The sequence below is a fragment of the Aythya marila genome (assembly GCF_965140915.1).
Source record: "Aythya marila genome assembly, chromosome: 15".
Lineage (NCBI taxonomy): Eukaryota > Metazoa > Chordata > Aves > Anseriformes > Anatidae > Aythya > Aythya marila.
Genome location: NC_139056.1, coordinates 10,486,827 through 10,514,586, shown reverse-complemented (window position 1 = coordinate 10,514,586; position 27,760 = coordinate 10,486,827). Strand labels below are relative to the sequence as shown.

The 27,760-nt window shown below is 35.6% G+C and overlaps 1 protein-coding gene across 1 annotated transcript in view; it reads left to right on the top strand.

Moving 5' to 3' along the window:
- Positions 1–27,660, top strand: part of BAIAP2L1 (BAR/IMD domain containing adaptor protein 2 like 1) — a 40,667-nt gene extending 13,007 nt beyond the window's left edge. The window contains exons 4-14 of the mRNA XM_082772676.1: positions 14,573–14,634; positions 14,729–14,800; positions 15,135–15,272; positions 16,866–17,018; positions 17,451–17,618; positions 18,349–18,493; positions 19,708–19,915; positions 20,225–20,302; positions 20,643–20,820; positions 25,185–25,225; positions 25,757–27,660. Of these exons, the coding sequence (XP_082628802.1) occupies positions 14,573–14,634; positions 14,729–14,800; positions 15,135–15,272; positions 16,866–17,018; positions 17,451–17,618; positions 18,349–18,493; positions 19,708–19,915; positions 20,225–20,302; positions 20,643–20,820; positions 25,185–25,225; positions 25,757–25,832 (1,319 nt within the window). The 3' untranslated portion in view covers positions 25,833–27,660. The remainder of the gene's footprint in view (positions 1–14,572; positions 14,635–14,728; positions 14,801–15,134; positions 15,273–16,865; positions 17,019–17,450; positions 17,619–18,348; positions 18,494–19,707; positions 19,916–20,224; positions 20,303–20,642; positions 20,821–25,184; positions 25,226–25,756) is intronic.
- The last annotated feature ends 100 nt before the right edge of the window (positions 27,661–27,760 follow it).

The window sequence follows — 27,760 nt, the reverse complement described above, 5'->3', positions numbered from 1 at the left end:
TAAACGTTTTAATTTGAGTAATAAAAATTGAAACATCCAAAGTAAGTATTGAAACTAATACAGCCAGTCTGTCTGAAAACAAACAAAAAAAAACCTGTGACTTGTCTATTTAATCAAAATCAGGTCAGTTGGTGTATGGATGGCAAGGCTTTACAGAAATTACCTTTTTTTCAGAAATCCATGGTGTTGTTTTTTTACCTCACTGTGTCAACTACAACAGAAATAAAGGGAAAGCAGATCATCAAATTATTTTTGACTCAACTTAAATGTAGATGCTTCCTGCATTGACTTTGTGTTTACAGCAGAAAAGTACCACCCACTAGGTACTTTTTGGCTGTAAAATGAGATATTAGAACAGGACTCCCCCCTTTTGCATAGCAGCCTGTGTTTTTTGCAGATACACTTCATATTAACATCAGCCTTATGAAGACTGAACCGGACAATAAGGCAGGAATCAATGTTTCAGCTCTTCCCTGTAGCAATGTCACCTCCAGTAGTGTCAGATGAAAAATAACGTATTATTCTTAACTTAGTCATGTTGCATTAAACTTCTTTCACTTAATTACAAAAGACTACAAGGCTTAGACGGCTAAAATACAGTATTATTTCTAATTTATGGATAATGTTTACTGGAAGATTATACTGAGTCATTTTACAGTTCAAACCCAAACCTGCTGGGTGACCTAGAGTATATTTACTGCCAAGTGTGATGTAAAGATTTGTATCAAAAACACAGTCAATCTTTCCTTCTCATAAGGAAACACAGAACACGTTCTCCCTGTAATGAGACAGTAAAATGGAGAATGCTTTCTTCCCTCTTCTGCTCCCATCTCGGTCTATGGAAATGAGAATGAAATGGAAATCCGGATATTCCAGATGATTCAGAGCTTTTGTACTAAGTATCTATATCTTTCAAGTCTAGCTAAAGTTCTCTGAAATATTTTAATACAGAATAATTTAATACGAGTAAGTTGAGGAAGCAAATGAATAATGCATTCCTAATACAATTCTGATAAATAAGGTATAAGTGTATTTAGGTCAACTTTCTTTCTAATTTTGGATTTTCCTAAATTTCTAAGCTTGTAGTCCCTCAGAATTAGCTACAAGAACTATACACATGCATGTTATATTCCTAAATCCAAGTTATTTTCCAATATGGAATTCTCATGTCTTTCTTTTCTAGGAACCTTTTCTAAATCACACCAGGAATTAAACATAGCAAACAAGAAACTGCTCATTTAAAAATGTAGTTTCATACTATTTAGATTACAGCATATCATAAAATTTCAAGTTTCAATAATGCACTAAAATTCACATGTATACATTAGCACTGTATCAGCATTAAAGATACAAACTTTCATGATGGTAATCTTGTTATCTTACCCAAAATACAGGTTTATGAGGCTTTATCTAATGGATTTTTTACTGCTTATAATTTTAATAAAGTCTCTCTTCTAATAATGTAGGTTGTCTTTTCACCCTTTCTCAAGGAATCAGGAAGTTTTCCTGCACATTCATTGAATACTTCTCATGTTTTCCCAACTATCCCCTTGTAGGTACAATAAATGGCAGCTGCTAAATGTGTTTTTAGTACTGTGGGTATGAAGTCCCAGTTTGGTTGTTGTGTGGCAACTGTATCTATAGCAGTCACCCACAGTTATATTACGGGTCTGTACATAGAGCTTATTGCTCAAGAACTAATAAGTGTGAACTGTTCACTGCTGCTCATGCAATAGATAGACAAATCGTAAGAAAAATACTGTATTGTATGGTCTTGACCTGAGAAACTGAATTGCAGAAATTTGTGGCAAAAGGAAAATCAGAGACAAAAACCTCTTTTCTATTCTACCTAAACTGTTAGTTTATTTAAAGATTAGTCTGTGTCATAAGCTTACTGTTTTTATAGTCTCATTCTGTTAAAACTTATCTGGAAACAGGTATGCAAAGCTATTGCTCACCTACAATCTGAAACTTAAGAATTTGTTAAAAACAGGGGTTTTGTTTGTTTGTTTTTAGGAGAAGTTTTCAGGTTAAAAACCACTGCAGGTAATTTACAGAACCAAGTACTGGGCAAAAAGATTGCTCTGTGCTGTGCCAGTCACAAGGCTGGGGAAGGGAGCCCCTTACGGTGCAAACAGTAAGTGGAATGCTTGACCGAGGAGAGCCCTGAACTTGATGTTCTGCTTGGGCACAAAAGGCATTGACAGTCCTTCTAAAAGGGCTAAAAAACAACACTTGAACATGTCCACATAATGTAATTTTAAAGGTCTCCAAAACTTTGTCATGCTTTAAGTACAAAACATCCACTGAAGTGATACAGTAATATAGTAATTACACATAATAATTACTATAACGTGGATAACTCAGGGCAGGAGTTCTCTATATAAACTTTTTTTTTTTTTTTGAGAGTCCTTATTCTTCTGTTAGCCAAATGCCTATGGTTACTGGGGTAACTGCGGATCAGTTTGAGAGTCATGACTGATAACCACAGGTGAGCTGATAAAATAAGCTAGTGAGTGGTGAATATGCCTACAATGCATCCAATAGTGAGCATTTCTTATCTGTTTGAATGGACTAAAAATTAACAGGATCATATAATTCTTTTGGTAACTGTTTTCTAGTTTTTCAAAGCAAACTAACTAATTTGATAATAATATAAATCTAATAATAATTAAGTGAAGTCTGTAGTGAACACTGTCTAATTTTATTTTATTTTCTAAGTGATAACTACTTCATTTTACATATTCAGCTAAGAGAAACCCAGTGAACTTTTCTCCACTTCCTTACTTCAATTTGTAGAGAATTTTGATGTGAGAATCTGTGAGCTTAGTGGCCAGTTAATACAGGAAAAAAAAATCAGAATTGAATGGAAAAATTTTTATTTTACTAAAAAGTATGTATCTTCTGGCTGAAAAATTTCTAATCAGACTGTAATGTAAGGCAATACCATCTTTCTAAAGCACTATCTTGCAAGTAATTGTCATTCAAAACTCTTTTTCCTTCCTTATTAATAAGCAACATGGCCATTTGAGCCTGTACTATCTCTTGCTACTTCTGCGATACAGCACTTAAGCATTGCTCTCACTATTGAGAAAGCCAAGCAGAAAAGCAGAAAATCTAACCATTTAGGATAAACGTAGCTAGTTGCCAATAAATTTAAAAACAAAACTAAAAAGGGGGGCAGAGGGAGCAGTGGAGGGAAGAGTTGTTGGCTTGCTTTAGCATATAAACTGACCCGTTCAGCTGGACTCTTGTCTCAATTGTCTTCGAAAGATGACACCTAGCACACTCTCCCTCACTGGCATGTGTAATCTAAAGAAAAGATCTGTCATCTTGTCCCATCTTACTTACTGCATCAGTGTCGTCTCCTCTATAGTATAAATGTTCTACTTTTAGAATAGATTCTGTTGGATAGAAAGGCAAGTGAAGTGTGCCAGCAACTACAGAACCTCTTTAGCACTTCATCATGTGGAAACTTCTGAGAAACTAGTTTAGAGGTTACAGTTGAAGCAGTCGGGATATCAGGCCAGCTTTTCCTATGGAGCATTAATAAAACACTCTTCTATATTTATAATGAAACGGAATTGGAAGAAGCGACTGAATTCTTATAAAAAGAAAATGTCTTGAGTATGAAACACAAAGTAGTTTTCTGTTTCTCAGGAGTGAAGTTTTGTATCTTCCAATTTTGTGGTAACATTCAGTCTCAATGCTACATAGACCTCCAATAGTAAGCTAGGAGGAAATGAGCCAGCCTTTCTAGATATATTTCTACTGATGGAAACAGAAGCTGAGTTAGTGGAAACTTCCCGCTAGTCATAGTTCTACTTTTCCAGGTCATTTATAAAGTTAAAGCAAGCCAAACATTCTGATTGACAATTTTTTTCCTCTAGAATTGGTACTGTGGCTTTTGATACTCAGTATTCTGCATATAAACTTTTGATGTCTGGTGAAGGAAAGCAAAACAAAGAAACAGAAAACCTTCACTCTTAAATTCTTAAACACAAACAACTCCATATCACCTAGTAAGCTGCCTGCCCACGTATTGCAGAGCTATTGGAAGCTGTATGTGTTCACTGATTTATAAATTGAATCAACTATTCAGATACTCATAAACATGCCCTGCTGATGGCCTGGTAAAAACTCCTGCAAGTCAAGGTGTTCATAAGTCAGAAAAAGAAAGGCAAGAGACACCTGTTATCCTGTTGCTATCCAGAACCATAATTAACAAACAAAAAATCACAAAGCAATAAATAATCAGTGAGGAGGAGGAGTCTCTTTTCTGAAGTTCTACAATCCTTCTCTGCTAAAATATGATCCTGCCAAGAGAAGGAGTGAACAAGAGGTGTGTACGTTAGTACACAAGGAGAATGTAAATACTTAAAAACAGATATTGGGACTTGTTCTTGTAAGATTAAAAAACCAGAAGTTTGTTCTATCGCATCATTCTAGTTGTAAGGTACAACAACTTAAAGCTAAGGCGCAAATTTTCTGGTTCTGGAAATGGCTGAGGGGAGTAACAGAATATGGAAACACAAAAATTTCTTCGAACAATTGCAGGGTGCTAGTTGCAGAATAATACTAGCCCCAGAGAAGAAAAGACAACAGACACAGATATGACCTAAATGATATTTTTCAGATTGAATTCTAGATGATCTCAAGGTAATCGTTCATATTTCACAGATAATTTCAGTATTTTTGTATTTTTTCCTACAGCAACCTGTAAACTGAAGCTGATTCTGGTATTTGATTTATATTCAAAATAAAAGTGGGTGTGCACTTACTTGATATCATCATGCAGTGCTTCAGAGGTCTAAGAAAATAGGGAAAATACCTTGAAGGGCATTCTTGAAGATACCTGACTACTAGAACAGTTAAATTTCACATGAGCCTCACTGGTAGCACAGACATCTTTCATCTTGCAATGAATTGCAACATGTACATGCAACACTTACTTGATTGTGTCTTGTTTTTATGTAGAAAAGAGTAGTTCCAAAGTGAGAGAATGTGTGTTCTGTGCATAGTAGGTACCTGTTCCCTGGCAGCACTCCTAACTTACCCAGACACGATACAATCGCAAGATACTGGGGTTGGTGCAGGCAGGAGGCTGTTCTCTCAGCTGATGCTAAGCAATCAGTTTTTCTTCACTGTCTCTACCCCCAGGTATGTCTGTTGGCAGGAAAAATAAAAATAAAAAGCCTTGAGAGCCTGTGTAGAGGCTTCTTGCTGTCTACTCTAGTGCAGAAAGGGATGGAAAATAGAAAGTAAATGTCATCATTGCAATGAAAATTGCATCATTCATGTAACTAGCTTGTAAATCCTTTAACCAAAGGTCTACCTGTATTTTCTCTGTACAGTCAGCTCTTACTAATTATTTCTGAACAACAACAAAAAAATCCAGCATCAGTGGTAGATGTCATTAACATTCCTAAGGAAAAAAAATATCTGCCTCGAAATTCCAAGAAAAAAAATTTTTGTCAAAACTGTAAGCTGCATTTGGGTTTGGATTTTATTTTTATTCTTTTCAAACTGGCTGATTCAAATTGATGTGATTAAAAAAAATGCTGTGACTGCTTGCACTTTATTGAATTTCATGTAGCATTTACAATGACAATTTAAGTATTTATCCTTTTTGTTAGTACTGGAAACCCATAAAGAGCCTCCGTTTTTGCTGGTTAGTATAATTTTCTTGTTCCAGTCCTGCTGAAAAACAGAGATTAGCTCTGTTGTATGATCTTCCCTAACTAATCTGCCTAAAAACAGCAGGGCGACATACAGGCAAGTTCAGGCCTGTGGCTGCACTCTAACTTATTTTCTTTGCACCTGACTTGCATGAGGATTAGAAGCTACTTGTTCAACACCATCGCAGAGCTCAAATATAAAAACCGTGTATATAAGGTTTTCAAGGCCCTATGAAAGATCAGTCAGTGTAGCACATACCTTAATATATTGTGTTTTTTTACATATGGGTAAAAAAATAGAAAGAAATGCCTCCAGCAGTTTTTAAATATATTGGTAATGGAGTAACAGGTGGAAAAACAAGTTTGCCATTTTTCATGCATTATTTATGTGGCATGTGCTTTTCCTTTTCTTTTTTTTAATATGAAATATAGTTACCATGCTTACTAATCATCTGAAACAATATAAATATTTCATGTTAATTAACATATGATCAATGATATAGTAGGTTTAAAAAAATTTAATCTGATTTTTTTTTTTTTTTTTGACTGAGAGACCAAAACAGTTTGGGAGAAAAAAAGGCAATTAGACTAGCAGACTGGAATTTGCTAAAACTAGAGTAAACTCACACTTCTCTTTAAAATAATACAAGCTATTTTTTGGTTGTTGTTGTTCTGTTTAAAATCCTAAAATAGGAGCATCACACCACAAACAAACTCCAAGGAACTGGAAATTGTAATAATCTTGATAATCTCTTATGTATTTACTCCAGTAAATTCTTAAGTGGGAATGGCTAATTTATGAACAGTTTATTGCCTACAATGTAGCACGTAGTGCATGATACGCATTTTGTAGTACTTTTTAAAATCATTTGTACTAAAGTCAAAGTATTTGGCATTAATTTTAGACTAAATATACTTTAAAATAAGTTAATACCTGGGTTTATCTTAATATGACTTTATAAAAAGGTCATAGACTTTGAAATATACAGAGCTGAAAAGTTCTGTATCTTTTAATACTTAATAATACCATAGTTTAAAAATAATTTAAAATTATTATTATTCTTTTTTTTTTCATTTATGTGTTAGGAAAGTACTTCATTATGGAGTTTTATCCTTTTTTGTTTCACATGATCATCAACAATGTTTTAAGACAAGGAAAAGATAAATGCATAGTTTAGATCCTGATCTACAAAAGAAAATGGTATAAATAGTAGGTGCTAGGCTACTAAGTAAAAGCAAATTATGCTCTATGCCTTGTCTGTCTATGAAATGGGGAAAGGATTTTTGAATAGCAGGAGTCTTTGATTATACTCCTCACATGGAGAACAGCATGTCGTCTAACACGGGAAGTGTCAAAGAGAGCATTGCCAAGTGCGTGCTCTAACAAAGCTTATTCCAAAGAACATAGATAAGCTGCTGAGGGTTGGTGGTTAGGCTTTTTGTTTTTTTTTTCTCCCTTTAGAAACACAAATTCATTTTGGGTAAAATCCTAGCCAACCTTTTATAAATGCTCCTGACTGCGTTTTCCCAGCCAGCTCCACCAGGTAGTACGCCTGTGATGGTTCATTACCACTGAGAAGACAGAAGTTTTGGAGAAGGTGGTGGGCACCGTTGAGTTGTTGCCAGCAGTGCAGCGTATGCCACTAGCAGCGTGCTGTGCTCTGGGGCCGGAGGCGTGCTAGGAGAGGATGAGCAACAGACACTGGCACTGGCAGCCTGCTACCAGCAACCTTTTTTTTCTCCTCTTCTTTTTTATCCTGATGCTATTCAGTTTTGGCACAGAGGGAACAGGCTGTCAAATGCATATATATTTGTATGTATATGCTATATATCTATCTATCTATATATGTACAAAGATGCAGATAAAAAAGGTAATACTCCAGGAAGCATAGAACCAAACCTAGTGTGCAGCATTGGTTGTAAAGGTACAATGGTAAAAGGTACTTTTCTTCCAACAGAAGAAAGTGTGCTGTAGCTAGAAAGCAGTCTCTGCTGATCAAAACAGCTCTGGACTCCTGTTGAATAACATTGCCTGTGATGGAGCTGGAAAGAAGCTGTTTGACTGGATAAAAACAGAGATTGTATTCCCTCCACCCCTTTTTTGTTCTCCTTGATTATAACTTTAAGCAACTGCAAATTTCACTTCCATCAAACATACATTAAAAGCTACATGCTTCCCTGGTCAGTAGCCTTGTGAGGAACACAGGCAGTGAAGTCCGACGAAAAGGAGAAAGAGCAGCATGAGTTTATCACCACCTAGTAACATTGGAGCCCAAATCAATAAATTAGCAAGTGTCTTGTATAATCCTAGTTGTTGCTTATTGTTTTGGGCTGGAAATGGAACCATGATACTTAGGCATCTTCCAGGCTCTTTGGAACTTTGGAGGGTTTTCTCTCTTCTGTATCAATCAGACTTTATCTAAAAGGGTTTTAAGCAATTGGAGGTAAGGTAGCTTTTGGGAAGAAAAACAGGTGATCAAACAGAGCTATGGAGAAATTCAAACTTCTCAACTGAAACCATTAAATCTGTTTCACATAATTACCTAAAATATTGTGGGTTGTGTAACTTGAGCTAATCTCAGAGGAAAAATGATGCTTTAAAAGCAACTTCATATAAAATGCTTAAATAGTTAAAGGGGTGATAAAAGCATGAGATTGCATTCTAAATGAATATTTGCTGCAGTTTATTTTGTGTTGGAGCCTGGTGTAAACAACTCTGACAACACTCGCTGTTAAGAGGGCTGCATTTTTGCCGCGTGAACTTGTCATGGCTGAAATGAGAAGTAAGGCTGTTCTGTGCCCAGCATACTATTGACTAAGATGGCATTAATTTATTATTAACTTCAGATATAGTAGGAGCCATTGAATTAAGAAAACAACAAAAATATTTTTGGAAAGTGTTTTCATATGTTTTCTGACTTCATCGGGAGGGGAGAACGCCTACCCGTATAGGAAGTCATATTCCTATTCTGCACTCAGAACAGGGCATATGCCTATTCACAGTAGTCTGACCGAATGGACAATGAGATTGACAAATTGATAACACATTCAAAAGATTGTAATGTGAGCTGCCTGTGATAAAACTGTCAGGGATCTGTTTGGTTAAAAAGCCAGTTCAGTGGGATAAGCGTGGACGTTCAGCATGCAGCAGACTGATACGGACTCCATTACCTCCCCTGAGCTGGGTTTCTGGAGGGCTAGACTTTCCGAGGTGGTACAGTTCCAGAGTTAGGTTTTGGCTTTGCAGTTATTTTATATCTGCTATGGCTTTCTGGAAAAGAAAATAATTTTTAATAATTGATTTTTTAAAATGTATGCTTTACCCAACAAGTTTCCAAAATTTGTTTTAACTGTATTCCTCTCGCATATAGATTTTATTCATATTACTTATTTATATGCTGTTCTAGCAAAACATAACTGTCCATTCAGAAGTGCTGTTTTGGGAGAGTTGGATCTAGCACATATAAGGGACTTCAAATGCTTTATTATGCTCTGAAATCCCTTCCGTTTCTCTGCTGCAGGTTTTATTCTTCTTATTCTTCCCCTTCACCTTCTGCAGTCACCTTCATAAAATGGCATTGAATGGTCATGTGTCAACACTGTTTTATAAAATGAACTACAGAGAGATTTACTCCTTGCTTCCTATTTCATGTTCGCTCATGCAGTAAGGAAAGGCAGACTTGACCTAGTCCTATTGATTTATGTGCATATTAGTATTAATTCTACAGATTGTGTTTTTTTGTAAAGTATTCTGGACAAATTGTATTAGAAGCAGAGTAGTTAGAGGTTTGGAAACCTTTGCATTGCTTTCTTTTCTTATTTTTTTCCTGTATATTACATTCCATTAAGACTTTTTGCCTTCTTTAAGGCATCTGCTGCACAATTAAAACCTTCTGCAATAAATCCTATGAGAGAATAATAAATTTAATGCAATTGAGGCTTAACAGATGTTTAGTTCAATCATATTTATCTGTTATACTCTATTCCTTTGAAACTTCCTATTTTACTGCCTTTCAGGGGCTAATGGCTTCAAAGGACATTGTTTCCAACTTTCCTTTGTCATAAATGCCTTTCTTCTGGGCAAAGGGTAACTTGGAAGAAAGAGCATCTCAACAGAAATGGGATCTAGTAATACACTCGAACTAGATTGTTTCCATCTGTAGCTTTGACTCAGCCTTTTACTCTTGTTTAACACAAATAATGATGTGGTTTCATCTTGAATACATGAAGTTACTAGACCTGCTCTGAATGCAAAATAGGACAACAGGAGATAAATGAGTGATTATGATTGAGCACTTTGTCTGTTCCCAGACATCTAAGAAAGTCTTACTAGAAAGACTTGAATTTTTTTCCAGTGACCTCCTCTAAGGAAAAACAAAATTTAATTCTATTTCAAGTAAGTGATACAATTAATATATTTTATTCTAATATAATCATTTAGTCTTTTAAAAGTGTAAGTGATTTTGTTGGCAGCTACTAATATTTGCTTCTCTGACTCTATTGACTACCTTGCACTAATTCTTCTAGTCTTCTGTTCATCAGAGCAGTCAATGTAGGCTAAAAAGATAACCAGTAAAATCACCCAGCATGTCCAGAGAGATTAACGTGTAACTGCTGCAGAAGTTCTATATTCTGGCCTTAAAATGAATGTGCTTATTAGCTATTCTTTTTTCAAGTGCGAATTTGTTAAAAAATTGTTTTCCTTATTTTTCATTTACTGTGAAGACAGTTTTTTTTTAAGGATGCCTTCTTGCTCATGTGAAGCTGCGTGTGGAGGAGTGTTATGTATTTTGGGTTAGTGACTTCTATATATTTATTTTGGTAACAAAACCAACAGAGCATTAATGGAATTCTAGTCCGTCTTATTTTCCTGATAGAAAATGCAGATACAACAGCCTCAGTTAAGCCTAAAAATCTTTCATGAATTTCTTAGGTTTCAGTTTACAAAATCTTTCTACCTGTGCATTTCACTTATTTGAAATTAAAATAAATTTACCATGAATTCGGCATTACTGTTCATGGCCATATTTCAGATTCTATCTGTATTATACAGACTAATTTCAAGAACTGTACATGAGAAATGTTTGGTTTATTTTTAATGTGAGACGCTCTCTCAAAACACCTGTCTGAATCATTTATTTTCTTCCTTGTATTGCACTACTAAGCTAATAGTAAGATAAAGTATCTATAAACATTTATGACTACATTTTTGTTTTCTAGAATAAATGTGGAAATATTTAAAGTACCTTTATCATTTTAGTCACAAAGATTTTACGTTTGGGGTGTGGAGGAATGGAAGGCAAAAAGGTATCTTTGAAAGGGATGTATTTTAATAGTTATGCTTATCATCAGGACTGGTGGTTTTGGTTTGTTAATTCATTGCATAATATGATGCCTAAAGCTGGTTCAAGTTTACAGTATGTCTGTCATAAATCGGACTTAAGTGGTCTGTTATCATGCAGTCTAGTCACATCATTATGCTTGCTAGCTATGGGGTTTGACAGTGAATGATGATAAGGCTAATATTTGGTTACTGTGTATTATGAGGTCTCATATATAAAACCTGATCATGAGCAGCTTTAATATATAGCAAAATGTTTTTAATTGATGTGAGAAATGCATGTTTGCCTTCACTTCAGGGAGTTTTCTGTACCTTTTTACAAACTGAATAATCACTGAATGCCAGAGTCTGGTGTTAGTTTATGCCATTATTAATCTAGAGTAACCCATTATCTTTATTAGAGCTACCCTATAAATCACTATTGTAATTAAAATCAAAATATTCTCTTGAACTTGTTCAATTTCCAACCCACTTGGATGCTGTTACAAGTAGGCTAGGGGTCATTTTGCCTCTCCTGAATTAGTCTCCTGCAAAAACTTTTCTCCTTGTATAAATCTTACTTGGGAGGGCCATCTAAACTTGGCTAACCCATTATCTTAAACCAGCAATAAAAGACCATGGTATATGTTCATTATAAAAGTGTTCTCTATTCAAAGTACTGAATCTGACCTCTAATGTAAACTATAATTTAGATCTTAATAGGTCAGAGTGTGCTTACTATGGGTTCCTTTCAAAATGTTGATTCAAAACATGTAAGAGGAAATGAAATGGGTGAGCCAGCACATATAGCGAGTGCCTCTGGATTACCAGCAGCGGTAAAGAGATTACAGTATGAAATCTCTTCTGTCTGATGTACTATGTACAGGGAGCCTTTGGTTAACAGTAAAAGAAAATGCAATGAGACAGTCACTGATATTTAAAAATAAAATTCAAGTGTTCTACGGTGTATGAAGAAAAAAAAGTTGTGAAATAATCCAGCACAAACTGTTCAGAAGGAAGCGTAGTTCTTAAAGTTCTCTTAATCTCAGGACATGTTTTGGCAGTATTCTTTGCAATAAAGATTAACAAAATAAAAATGTTTCTAACCAAGCATTCAAAGCCTAAAGACTTGAAGGCTGCAGTTGCTTCAAGTGCTGTGTGAGACAAAAATAACAACCTCCGAGCGTCAGGTTTTCCATTCTTGACGCACCAGGTGAATGGGTTGTTTTATTGAGCGTTTACACTGTGGTGGCAGGGCCGGGCAGAGGAAGGGAGTGTGAAAGAGCGACGCGAGAGCTGAGTCAATACCCGGCGTTGTTGGATGTCTGTCAGGACTTGGAAAGCTCTGCCTGGCTGCGTGAGCATTGCCAAGTATTAGCTAAGTGCACCGCTTTGGCAGCAGATCTCAGAACGGACTTTTGATGAAGAGTGAGAATAAGTTCATTTTAAAGAATAAAAACCTATAAGAGCAATTTTTTGATGGCCATTTCAATGTTCATCCTGAATTTCTGTGACTTTCCAAGCAGCTTTCTGTTCTGCGTACTTAAAACCAAACAAACTTTGTAATCTTACTTGTATTGGATTATTTTTCCTTATGTCTTCTAACACTATTTTTCTTAAGTTGCTGATAAATTTTTTAAAAACTCCTCCAATTTTAAAATGCCATTACAGTCTAAAATGTAACTTCTCATTTGAGTTTGATAAAACAAACACTACAGACTAAATTGCATTCACTTCTGCAACCTTAAAATAACCAGGTGGCTTACTCGTGTTGGTTAATTCAGTGTTTATGGTAAATAACATGGTAAATACATGGTATTTACTTCTCTGTTGCATGTGAAATAACTAATTACTGTAGCAACTCTCACTTCTCATAGCATTTACCTTTGTATTTTGGTAATCACCAGCAACCTTAAATATAAAGGAAAAAAAAAAAAAGCATAACACTGTAGGCTGTACAGAAGGACAATAGGGTGTTTTATATATATATATATATATATATATATATATATCGTACAGTTTACATACACATAGATATGTGTATATATAAAAACATATGTAGTTTGAAAAGAGAAAAGTAATTATATATATCTAGTCACTATGAGATGGTATCTGCATTAGATGGGAAGGTTACCAAAGCACTAACATATACTGTGGGAGAGACAGGTCTTGATGGCTGGGGAAATGTTGAGAAAGGAGAAGACGAGAAGGATCGCATCAAAAGTTCTGTGTCATTTGTGTCATTTAGCTGAATTTGTCAATTATCTGCACCTTTTGGGGAGCTTTTTTGGGAACTGAGACACTGTAGGATGACACGTCTTTGCTGACTGACTCAGTCTTGTGCTGGGGCTCTGCCAGTGGCACAGAGTCAGAAAACCAGAATTATGGAGCTTTGTACGTTAGAACAAGAGCCTTTCAGGTTTAATACCATAAGAACCTGCATGGCAAAGACTTCAGTGTGGGATAATGAAAGGTTGATTGACAAATAGATTACTGGAGGAGGCATGACAGTGACCCAGCCCTGAAATAGAATCTGTGTTCTTGCCATGGAAATGTAATGACAGAAAACACATCTGTAGACAAAAAGCCATTATACCAGCTCCTGGCTGAGGCCTGGTAAATACCTACGGTTCTAGTCTGGGTGAGGTCAAACTGGCCACTTTGGGACATGTCCAGCTGCTCCTCCGAGCCGTACGCTGCAGTCTCCTAGACCAGACTGGCACACGTTCAGCATGTAAGTGCCAGCACAGCTGGGAGGGAGCTGGATGATGTGGCCATCGGCATCCTGAGCAGGATGATGTGGCCGCCCGCATACAGGGCAGGACTGCAGCAGGCCCAGTTTAGATAGGTTTGCATGTAGAACCACACCCAAGGAATGAGTTTTTTTCCTCTACACCCTCCTAAAGCAAAGTGAAACATTCCAGCTGCTAACTGCTAGCAGTTAAAAGTAAGCTATGCAACCTGGTGCTAGAAGACAGCAAAGGGTAATAGGCATTTTTAGGATGAGTTGAGAAGAAGCTGAGAAATCTGCCTCTCCTTGGCTGTTAATGCTATACAGTCAGGCTCTGATAAAACAGTGCAAGAAATTAATCAGCATGTGTATCAGATCTGTTTTAGCAGGTGTGCCGTCAATGAACGTGAAAGGTTACTTTGATTTTGAGGGAGCAGTTAGTTAACCATTAAGGTTCAGTTTTCAGACTAAGAAACAGCTATTTAAGTAGTAACAAGTATCTTTACTTTTTATGTGCTATTCCCTGACTTGGCAAGAAAAGAGCCTGTTCCTAAACCAATGTGTGCTATCCTGGAGAGAAGGAAGTAGTTATTTTGTCTGGCACTCCAAGTCTTCTTTGCAAAATAACGATTAATTATTCTATCATTTGTGAGCTTCTTGGTTTGTCTGTGGCCACATATATTTATTTCAACTGCTGTGATGAGCAACAGCAAGAGGTTTCCTATCTCTCTTGAATATTCTAGTTAATAACGGTATCAGTTAAATATATTTTATTGCTGCTCTTTGTTAACTAACTTCAAAGCTCTATGAAAGAAACAAATACAGTTGTATGCTTATCAACAGGCCAAGTTCTCACAGAAATTTCAAGAACACACAAGAAACTTAATGACAGTCTAGAGGAAAGTGTAAGTTAAACAACTTCCTAATCTATCCAACCTTTTGAAATTATAAACTACTTTTGCTGATTTTTAATAACCCTTCATTCATTTGCTTTTCAAGTTCAAAAAATTTCATAAAGAAATTATATCTGAACTGGAGAAGAAAACAGACCTGGATGTAAAATATATGACTGTAAGTACATTCAATTCTAATACCAACAAGCTCATATTTTATTTATTTGTTGTTAGGCATAGACTTTTTCAGAAATTGTTCCCTAGGAGTTAGTTAGTATGGCAGATTTGAGCTTTAAATACATAAACATGGCCAAAATTTTCATGCTTATGTTGAGTTAAAATAGGAACCAATGCTTGATGACTTAATAGCATTCTTAAACTAAAGGTGAGAAAAGCAATTGGTCACCTAATTTGTTGTGTATTAGTGATAATCTATGGAAATGCTTTTTAAATGCTTACAAATGCTGCACTGCTGAGTGCATTATAAGATGTTTTAAATATTTTGATTGCAGGCAACTTTAAAGAGGTACCAAAATGAACACAGAAGCAAATTAGATTCTCTAGAGAAGTCTCAGGCTGAGCTGAAAAAAATCAGAAGGAAAAGCCAAGGAGCACGAAATGTAATGAAGTATGAGCATAAAGAAATGGAGGTCAGTGTGTTGTCTCTTAAGTTTTTTTGTTTTGTTTTAAATGAGAACTGGTCAAAACATTAAGCTGTTTCAGGTCATATCTGAGTCTGTTTTAAATCTTGACTTTTGAAGCTTACAACAATTTTTATATATGCAATGTAATTAGTTAATACACATAACTCCTCTGTAAATTGTTTGGCAACAGTTAACAATACACATTCTTTGAAGTTAGTTTGATTTCTCAAAGCTGTTTTATATCAAGGGGGCTCCTAGATTATGCATTCTGGTTGAAAATAAATGCTGTACTGTACTGTTGTATATGTTCAGAGACTTTTTCTTCAGTTTCTAGGTTTATTCACTTGACCACTACTTGGTGAACTACTTTAAATTACCTCAGTAACTACACCTTTATGCATAAGTTTATGCAGCTATGCCATGCAACTTCAACAGTAATTTGCTATAAATTAATTTTCCAAAGTAGGCAACATCCCTTATTATTTATTTCCTTTCCTGCAGATCTTAAACAGCATTGCCATCTTGAGGCAAAATAAGAAATGGCAAGGCAGTAAAGAGAACCTTTGTTTTAAATAATAAGTCATATTCTGGCTATCATGTATATCAGAAAATACTTGCTATTGATATTTTTATTTGCACGAGCTTTTTGTTTTATATTATGTTTTATATTTTTTCCTCCATATTTTTCTGTTTTAATTTTCTGTTCAAAGAAAGCTTTGTTTATAACAAGGTACAGCAAAAATAAATAAAGAATAGCTCTTATTTCTTACTGCTTGTCTTTTAACCTGCATTCAGAAGATCAGTTATTTTTAATGTATTGGACTGAGAATTCAAGAATTAACATTTAAGCACATTTTAGCCATGAATCTTCATAACCTTAGATAAATATACTTTAGTCTCTTTAGTATCTCATTTTCCCCTTTCTAAAATGAAGTATAGATTCATCACAGCTTTGTGAAAGTAAATGTAACTGCTATGGAGCAGATGAAGGTAATGAGTCTAATTAGAGAATGAACACCTGTGGCCTTAAAATTGCTCAGCTCAGTTGCTACTGCTTTGAAATCGTATTCTTATTTGCTGTAGATACTACTTAGATGCTAAAAGACTTTTTTTTTTTTTTGTTTTGCTTCCTTTCCCCATTTAAATAGAATCAGTATATTATTTAGGTTGGAAAAGACCCTTAAGATCATGAAGCCCAACGATCTGTCTGTCGTGACAAGTCCACCACTAAACCATGTCCCCAAGTGCCACATTCACACATCTCTAAAATACATCCGGGGGTTGCAACTCTACCACCTCCCTGGGCAGCCTGTTCCAAAGCCTAACATCCTTTTTGAGAATAAACTCTGCCTGACATGCAGCCTAAACCTCCCTGGTGCAACTTTTCCTGTGCCTAGATTACTAATTGCCTGTAATAAAAAATATACGTTTACCTGATGAGGTTGGAGAATTAGGTGTATGCATGAAAAGGGAATGACTTTGAATTAGAGCCACCTTACCCCACTTTTCCGGTAACTTTTTCTAGGGTTTTTGGAGTTCACTTCAGTAATTGAATAGAGTACACCACATAAAACTAAGAGACTATTTTTTTTCCCTTAGTATTTGGAAACCGTGAACTCTCGACAGACTGATATTCAGAGATTTATTGCAGAAGGCTGTAGAGAAGCTCTACTTGAAGAAAAAAGAAGATTCTGTTTTCTGGTTGACAAGCACTGCAGTTTTACCCAGCACATGCACTTCTATCATGTTCAGGTCAGTGGCATGAGTGTAAATAGAAATGAAACTCCCGAAATCTAATCCTATAGGAGATCTTAAGCATCTCTTTTAGTATCAAGATGAGACTGCCATAAATAGTTAAGACAGCGCTAGGAACACTGTAGTACCAGACAAGTGTTGCATTCTGTTCACAAAAATGTTTACAATGCAATATTCTCATACACAATAAAGGGTTACTATGACTTTTTAAAAAATCTACAGAAATTCCAGTATCTGACCCTGAAAAAGAGCATTCTTTCTATTACATAGTATTTGTTTCAAATATATATTACGTAATTATGAACTTGTTTGAAAAGACTTCCATTTCAGTTATGTTATCATTTTGCTGTAACAAAATTTAGCAAGTAGCTCTGTGTAATTTTATGGAAGAGCATATATTTGACTAGTACCTTTTACATTTGGATGCAGTGTGCAGAATTCCTCAACTCTAAGCTGCCTGGGTGGCAGGAAATTTGTAGTGATGCTACCAAAGTGCCTGAAAAAGTCAAAATGATGATAGACGAAATAAGGACACCTGGTTCCACTCCAGTATCAGGAACACCACAGCCTTCACCAATGATAGAGAGAAATACCATGGTATGTCTTTCCCTGATAGTTAATGGTTCTCTTTTAAATGGGACTAGACTGGCTTCACTAGTTTCTTTTGTACTTAAGCATTTGGATTCAAGTCTATAATGTAACTCAGCTGGAATATACTGGGGTTGGATATAAAAGCCAATCATTAAGCTGAAGCTCTACCACTGGAAAAATTCACAATGTATATGGTTAGCAGAAGTGTATATCCAAACAAGGCTCAGTTTTCAGTTGGGAGCTCAGGACTTTTTCTGCAGAGCCCAGTCTTAGGACTTCATTTGTTGTAACAGTTCCATATCCTAAATTCTTAACTGTAAGTACTAGTAATTTCATACTCTGCTAGCTTAATATATGCTTAAACAAAATGTTACTTTCTTTCTTCCCTCTATTTTTTTGTTTTACCATTAGTTGTTGAATTTCTAAATTATACTAATCTCCAGATTTATTTATTTATTCAAAGAAATTTACTTATCTAGGTGTGAGTGTGCTATTTGTGGAAATGGGGGCTTTTATAGCATTCCCACTAACAAATGTGTATCAAGGGACAGGACTCTCTTGCAAAGTATCCTATCAACAACTTCGTAGGAATGTGAGGACTTTCTGGCTGGCCTTCATATATATAATCTGGGAAAATTTGAGCATTGCTTTCTAGAATTTTATGTTGCAAATAACCCAGGTGTCACTGTCATCTCAGTATTGTAATAATTTTTATATATATTTTTTGTGACTCTAGATTGGAAACGATTTTTATACTTATGAAAGTGTATCAAAGGTGCCCCCTGCTCCTACAGGTAGGGCATACATTAGTCCACTGGTTGATATGTTTAACAATCCTGCAACAGTTCCAAAGACATCTTCCGAAAGACTAAATTCAACAGGTGAGTGTCATTTCGTTGCAAACTATAAGAGCAAATGGCACGTTACAGTATTAAAAATTATCTTTGGATTTCTTGGCTACTATCATGATGTGAATTCCAGGACATATGGAGGAGTAAAGAATGTTCCTTATGAAATATTTATACATGAGTTACCTAACAGGCAAAATATACGTCATAAGAAGGGAAGAACTGTTAGCAGTAAAATACAGGTCAAGATTCTATTTTAATCAGGTAAAATACAGGTAGATTCTATTTTAATCACTTTACATGCATACCTGATTCTCCCAGTTTAACTGCTCCTCAGACTCCCAATCTTACTGGAAGAATACATTCTGTAATTTTGAACAAGACACATCTGTGTGATTATTTCAGTGCACACAAACAAATGTGAACTAATATTGCAGTCTTGTTTTGGTTTCCTTTAAGGATATGTAAGTTAGGGAAGAATGCACATGGGACAAAATGAGCAGTCTTGTATTTCTTTCCTGAAACGCAAAATCCTCTTTAGATTTGTTTTGCTAGTTTCTAAAATACTAATCCTTGGCTTACTCTGCTATAGGGAAAGAACTAAGCCTACATCACAACAAAAGAAATGCAGAACTCTTCAGTGTAATAATAGCATTTCCAGCATTTCTTCCTTAAAAAAAAAATGCTCTGCAATACATTGTGCTGGTCAAATAATACACATTTTTGAGACATCCTTTAAATCTTCTGGTAAACATCTGATGTCTGCAAAGTGCCAAGTGTCTGCATTTGTCATTGATTCAGTTGAAGTTGAGTGCTAGGTTCATTTGCAAATGAAATCTTGGACTTCATACACACCTTTTTCTTTTTTTTTTTTTTTTTCCTTTTTTTTTTTTTTTTAAAGGAAAATTTTCAAAGGTCTTCTGTAACTGTGTATGGTTAGCATTTTCATGGCAAAAGAAGAAGCAGTAGCAAGTTAAAATTTATATAACTTCTTATACCTGTTGATTCAACCTTATTGTGATATGTGCATTTGTATACACATACACTATTAAGAACTTTGTGGTGGTAAGAAATGGTAGATAACAGAGAGTCTTAGCAGAAAGTAAAGGAGTACAAAGTTTCAGAACTTCATTTGCACTGAGTTTTCCTTTACCTACTTTTCTTTTCCCATCAGACAGCTAATTGTATTTTATTAGTGTGGTTAATTTTGCTTTTCTTTTCTTGTTTTGCTTTTTTTTTTTTGACAGAGAATTCAGAAGATGCCAGTTTATCACGTTCAACTTCTGTTGCCACAGGGTTGAATATAATGAAGAGGCAAAAAGTGAAGACAATCTTCCCACATACTGCTGGAAGTAACAAGACATTACTTAGCTTTGCACAGGGGGATATCATCGTGCTTCTTGTAGCTGAAGAAAAGGATGGCTGGCTTTATGGGGAACATGAGTCAACTAAAGCGTAAGATAGTCAATGCTTTACCCAATCTGAACACGAAAGAAAAATGTCTCTCATCAGGTTTCATTAGCAGATAATAGTAAATGTTTTTCCACCCTTTTTGCTGGCTATCATTGACTGGGGACTTGAAGTCCTTCTGTCAGGTGAATCACTGCGCTTATCTTAGGGAGATCTTGTAGACTAATTTGATATCATCAGACCCAGGCCTTTAAATGTTAAATCTTCTGAAGTCTACTGTTTTGTCTGGTGTTGTCTTTTGAAAGATCATTCCAATTGTATATAATACGAAATTGAAAACCTTTCCCATTACAGAAAAGGATGGTTTCCATCATCATATACTAGACCACTGGAAGAACCAGCAGAAGAAAAAGCATTTGCCCCAGCACCAAGGTAACATTTTGAACAGGACTTGCAAAAATGCCCAAATCTTTACACTTCTGTAACACCTATTAATCGTGTTACATTTCTGCTTACAGTTGATGTTGTTCAGTGGCATATATAGTAAGTACTTTGTAACAATCTGTAGTATGATCCCTTGATTACATTATCACGTTTTAACGGTTATACAGAGACCCCAAGAACTAGCATCACCCCAACTTTAATTTAGAGTCCCACTGATTTCAGGGAGATTACATGCTTTAACTTTCAGCTCATCCACTTCTGTTGTTTCTTGGGACTAAAGACATGTGAAAGGAACTGAAAATGTTATTTGTTGGCTTCTGTCTTACAGCCCTGCACCTATTAGAAGTATTAGTTCTGTGAATCTTGCAGAAAAAGCTGGTGTTGTCCTCCCACCACCAGACTATCTGGGGTCTTCGCAAACAGGTTCATCATCAGATAAGAGAATGGAGTCTTCCAAAGGTACTACTGTTAAAACACCAACCGACAGACCAGAAAATGTGGGTCAGGTAAGTAATCAATACCACAAATCTAAGTGTTCTGCCCTGCTTACTTTTCTTGACCTGCTTAACTGAGTTCTTAAATGAGGCCCTGAAATATTCTGGTTTAGTTATTTGTACTTGACTTCAGCGGCCATTCAGTGCACCTGTCTTCTGGATTCTTATGCTTTTTTTGGTATCTCAATCCAAAAAAATCATAGTAATAAGAAGGGAGATACGTTGTTTAAGGATATAATTAAGAGTACTAGCAGCGTTTCTCTGCGTAGCAGAGAAAATTTCTCAGGAATGTAATCTATGAAACTTGAGAGTAAATCCTGATAGAAAGTAATACAAATCCATCATCTTAAGTGACTTTAGAACTATAGTGGGACAGGGGATTTAGAATAGCATAAGCTCTGTTTTAAAGAATAATTTAAACACCAACATGAAAGTTAGTGTTACTTTTATGAATCTTGTGGAGGAATATGCATACTAATTAATGCCTATATTCAGCAAAATTACAGATGGGTGGAAATGCATTTTTATGAACAAGTGATGATACATAAATTTGGTATTTCTACTATTATGTCAGCATTCAAACAATGATTCAAAATGAAGACTAATATAACCAAACAATTGCTGGTACCATAGCAAATTTCTAAGAAGTCAGGCATCTTATTAAAAAAAAAAAAAAAAAAAAAAAAACATACAATTATCTATCAGTTAGACCAAAATATTTTGTATACTATTACTATACTATACTAACATCTAAGCAGCATTTGGGCTGTCCTTCTATGAGATGTTTTTGCTTTCTAAGTGACCTGTTGAATCATACAGTATAAATTGAAGATAATTTTGTAAATTTGTATTTGATGGAGGTAAAATTAAGAAATTTAAAAAGCAAAAACTGAAAGTTTATTGCATCGCATTTTGATTCACAGTGAAAGATTCCATGTAAGTTGAAAGGATGACTATATAATGGTACTTATCTCCTGTAAAATGGAAAGGTATCAGGAAACAGTGGTCTTCATCCAAGAAGCCTCCTTTCCTTCCATTTCATTGAAGTCTACTAAGAGTAATGTCAAGTATATCTACAGCATTTTTTACTTCAACATATTAGCTATTTTGGGCGAGGGTTAACAAGTGTTTGTTATACTGACGAGCAAAGAGAATGAACTATGTTTAAAATAAGTAAAAATAGAAACATTAATTTAATAATAACCAAAATATATAAATAACCCCCAATACATCACAACAGACAAAATTACCATTAGAATAACGCATGCAGCAGATGTACAGAAATACTGAGTTATATATATATTTGAATCCACACTCAGGTAATTTTATGTATCAGTACTGATCCTTGTTATTCACTATTCATCCCACTAGTGGGATGCCACCCACTAGATCAGGTTGCTCGTCTAGCCTGGCCTTTGAACACCTCCAGGCACAGCCTCTCTGGGCAGCCTGTGCCAGAGCCTCACCACCCTCTCAGTGAAGAATTTTCTCCTATAGAGGAGGAAATAAATAGGAAGTATATAATTTGTGCAGTGATGTCACATTTCTAGGACAGTGTTTTTCTCCAGGGAATAAAGCTTTTCACATGCATCAAAGGAATATCAAGAAGTAAGATCAAAATCTTAGTGTTAAGTCACTTTCAAATGGAGTATCTGAGAACTTCTAAAATTATTATGAAGAAAGACATATATAGTTTGATATATTTGTGGTTTTCATTTTTGGATAAAGAAGCAATGAGCCTTAACAATTATGTGATATCAGATTTATATATTGGTTCATTTATTCTATGACTATCTGTTGAGACCTATGGGATCAACATGTCCTTCAAACGTAATTATGTTCTCAATAGTTAAAAGATGTATCAGCCTGTGAAAGTTGCAAAGCAAGCAGTACAGTGAGTTCTTTGCCCTGTGACAAGTAAAAGGTGACTTACTATAGACCTTTTAAAATTATTGAATCCATTAAATTGCTATGGTATCACTGTTCTGTGCTGCTGTCTGGCCTTAGTCAGCTCACAAGTGCTGTCAACCTCATGGAAGGTTTTTCTATGGCATTAGTTTAGGGGTTTTATCAATAAAATAAAGGCTTGTGGACTAACTTTAGTATTGAACTTTTTTTTTTTTTTTTTTTTAAAAAAAAGGCAACAAAAAAGAGAAATGTCTAACTATTTAGTTGATAGATGAGGTCAGAATTCTAATTAGAACAGTATATTCTCTTTGGAGGCCAGATCAGGCTTATACCTTCTGCTATAAGTGGAAGACAAAGGAAGGCATCTTTTTTGAGATTCTGCATTTCCACAGGGAAAAAGTGATTATTTTATGCTCTAGAATTCTTCATTACTGTAGTTTAGGCACCCCATAACTTGTAGCAGATACATTTTGCTGTGACCCCATGATACTTACCTGTCATATAAAAGGAAGAGAACTGTAGAGGAGAGTTCCTGCACTTGCACCAAAGGATTTTGCTTCAAAATTACCATTTACTTTTGTTCTTTTGGAAAGCTGTAGAGCTTCCTTGTTATTTCTGCTTCTGGGCAAGTCAACAACTCCCACTCCATCTTAAGGCTTTGGAAATAAGCTCAACATTACAGCAAGCTGGCCCTGTACAGAATTTACATACACGTAAAACAGTATGCTTACAGTGTCTTTTATGCAGAAGCACAAAACGACTCGAGGCATCTTATTTTTGTTTCAAAATACAAAGAGTAATAGCTCAGGATTTCAAGGAGGAAAGATGAGGAATGGTTCTTACAAGTTAAATTGTTCATGCTGCATTACGTAGGACAGTTCTATGCAGACCAATATCAACAACAAAGGACTTGGTCACTGAGAGAGCTTGGATGAGGGCTGGTGTTTAGTAAACAGTAGCCTGTAATTAAGGCATTAATTAATTCATTCATTATAATTAATTTTAAGGCCTAATTAGACCTAATTCTACTTACAGCTGATGTAATCCAATGAAATTGCACACATACATGCACAAGTTAAGCACAGGTTTAAGAACACAGTCAAATTAGGTCCTTAATAAATACCGATTTCTTCACCTGTGTCAGTGTCATCAGTATGGTAGCTAGGAACTACCGGTACACTAGATGGTTACCTAATTTGAGAAGACAAAAATTTACAAAGATAGAAGGTGGCTTACAGACATTTGCTTAGCAGTGAAATCGTATGTATTGAAAGCAAAATGGTAGTACAGACAAAAAGAGTACACAAAAAGCAATTGCATACTCCTGCTTCTACATGCATGAATGTTATTCAAATGTTCACTTTCACTTTGAACTTTAGCTGACGCTTATCAGAAGCAAGGCAGTTAGTTTGCCATTTTAATACTTGATTTAAGTATGATTATTTCTAAAAGTTAGTGCAGGAGGAAGTATAAGTTAAATGTTTCCAAAACTGCCCTGTTGTGCAATAGGCTTGCAGATCCTGCTTTGTAGCACTTTTCCATTTTATTGCACCTGAAGCACTGCATCCTGTAATAACGTTGTGGCAGTGCAACACTGCCCTCTTCTGGGTTATCTTAAATTCACAAATATAAAATCCATCACAGAAGTACAGTGCCAACAGTACCTGAAAAAGCAAGTGCTTTCAGGTTGTACATTTAACCAGGACTGTTTGATTATAATGAAACATTAGCAATACCAGTGCAAAACTATTCCTCCTTTTGTATCACTCACCCACAAACACTGCAAATTAAATACGTGGATGCTATCAGCTCTTTTCTTGCTTTATTAGCATCATCATTATTTGCCATTATTACTCACACAAGTCACAGGTGATACCAGAAGTTGTCCTTTGTAAATCAACAGTAGCTGAAAGTAGTAGTTTATATTTTATTCAAAAAAAACAAACAACCAAAAAAACCAACCCTGCCTACTGGTCAGAATCTGCTCTTACTTCAGGCTTTTAATAGGCCATTAAGCTGGCTGCTGCCTTTTTTAACTTGATGGCTTTACAGCTGCATGAAGATAAACTGTGCTCTCTCTGTAAGATCTGCTCCAAGACTAGCTTGGCATTGTGCAGTGACAACTAACTGTTTATTAACTATGCTATAGAAACAATATGGTAAAACTTGTGTGCTGTTAATAGTTCTGTCCTTTGTCTTTTAGTTTTTTGACTTTCAGTGATTTGCTACTTTAACCTCTAAAATGCACTCTCAGGTGATTGTTGGTGTTAAAGCTGGGAAAACAACAATTAAAAAAAAAAAAGAAAAACAAAACAACAAAGCTAAGGCTATTACTGGGGGCACAGTTCTCTACGCTAAACGTTTTAGCCTGCTTACATGATAGGGCCTCTTCTCCTTAGCAGAAGGGGGAGATCACCTGTAGCATTTTGTTTTGTTTAAGTCTGTGTAAATATCCTTTTCTTTTGCAGAAACCTGATATGAATGGCATTGTAAAGCCACCCTTTCTAAGGTATATTTTTTAAAGCTTTTATGCTAATACAGTTATGTTGATTTTTATATTGGCTTATAGCATATTTTGATTGTGAGGGGAAATTGAGATGTTTTTTCCTGAATTTTACTCTGACCTTTCCTAGGCATTGTTAAAAACCACTGTGGTTAAAATTGGTTGCACTTTCCTCAAGAGTGCTGTTAAGTGAAACACAATGCAATGCCCTCCTCAGAAGTGTTTTTCTCTAGCGGTTTGGCAGGGAGCAGGAGTCAATCAGTCTCTAAGGGTTAAAACTAAAAGTTTTGAAAATTGGAAGCTATTTAGAGAATGTCCAGATCTAATTGGACACTAACTTAAGCAAGTGTTGGATTGCTGTAAAGTGAAGTGTATGAAGTTTGTTTTAAAGATTGAAGTTAATCTAAGAGTTGCATACAGTCCTTTAGTCTAAACCATAACTTCATCTTCAGATAACTTAAATGAAGAAATGACATGGCTTAAATTTCATTTTGTATCACTGTGAGCCTTGTAGTAACTTTGTACATTTCTTTTCAGTGGGGAAAATCCATTTGCAACCGTGAAACTCAGACCAACAGTAACAAACGACAGATCAGCACCAATTATTCGATGAATATACAATATATATACACTTCTTATAAACACCATTTTCAGTAATGTCAATTGCTATCTAAAGTTGTTCTAAAAAATATTATTTAAATGTAATTACTGTACAATAGAATCATACTAGAATTGATTTCTGATTTTTAAAAACCTATACTTTCTAATGAGGCTATTGGTTTGGGCTAATGTTTGAGCACTTTAGTTTGATTTTACGGTATGCCTTTTTTGTAGTAGGACAATTGTGAAAATACTGGAGATAGTTTGGATACTGTAGAAAATCTGAGTTATCTAATAGCTCAAATCTGAATCTTAGGCATTTGCTATTTGGAAATTGCAATGGTAAGTTCTAGAATGCAAGTCTGGGTATGCCACTTACTAAATTAGAAAAGGCTGACTTTTCTCTTCCAAATTCAGCAATGTAACAATTGCCTTATTATTCCAGAATAGAGAATTGCCTGTATAAAATTATACATTATTTTGTTTAAAAAAGACACCCTAGGTCAGAAATAAATATTTATCCTCTAAGCACAGACACCTTTGTAATGCTTTGCTTAATGTTCAGATACAAGTTTTTAAACGTTAGGACTAAGCTTAATGTATTGTCAACACATTCTTCAATGATTTTTTTCTTTAACACATTGTCAAACTTTAGCCTTATAAAAGTTATTATAATAAAATAGTGCCATGATTTTTCTTCATGTATTAATATAAAAAAGCTGCTTTTGAAGTTACTCCATTCCTGCAGCCTTCCACAGGAGAAAAACAATGCCTAGCAGTGGCATAAATGCTGGCAGAGCACATTGTATCTCAGTGAAGTGACATACAGCTTTTAAAACGCAGAATTCTGCTTGGGGACTGAAGTTTCATTGCTACAGGCTCTGAGTTCCTGAATCAAATGGAGCTAGCTTGTCTGAAGAAAATATTCTTTCTACTGTAATAATCAGCTTAGAGCTTACTAGGATCTTACAACCTGCCTCTTCATTCTGCATTAGTGTTAGGTGCTTTGTCAGAACCTGTACAGTTCAGGTGGTATTTCCTACCTGCTATGTGAAGTGTCTCTCCTGAGAGACACTCCAGCAACTAATCCGTATCCTAAAGCCTTCTATTTTATATATAAATATATCTGTACATGCCTTCAACAGCATCCTGTGGATATTCATTTTGTTGTGTCTGCTTCTGCTACTACAGTGAATTCAAGTCATGTGAAATGCCTTTCAGTTACTTAATATCAAAAAATAGTATATGAGCATGTGATGGCTGCAGAGGTAAAGTCCACTCCTTCCACCTCCCCCTCCTCTCACCCAGCCTTTCAGTGTTCAAGGCTGAGAAAGCTTCTTTAGATACTCACAGACAGTTCCATAGCAGTTACACCATTTTGAAATACTAATGTTTCAAAGGTACAAATTACACCTGCACCAGTTTTCTAAACTATTAGAGAGAAGCACATCAAACTAGACTACAAGCCCTCAGTGGTTCAGCCCCAGAATTAAATATTTTGACATGTATATATCTTCAGTCATGGCCACATAGCAGTGCCACAGCCTCTCTTTTTTGGTAGGAGCTCCCTGCTTCAGTCAGCAGTTACGGGTATTGTTGAACACCAGTTCCACTATGTTGGGAAGCTTCTGCTACAGCAGAAGCAATTCTGCTACTGCAGGCCCTTGGAAGTAACACACTTGTCCCCATATGCAAAGCCTTCGCTTGTTAAAAGAGGGCTTGTACTGAGCCTTCAGAAGAAAGAGAGGGTATCTATTCAGCCACGTCCATTACACAGACAGCACTTGCCCTACTTTCCTCAGAAACAGTCAGGTTGAAGGAATCTGCATGTTTCAACAATTACAGCCCTAAATCATGACTATTTTCATCGTAATGATCCTGACAAATACTCATCCTTAGTTGTAGCTAGGATTACTAACTTCACTTTCAGAGTACATGTTA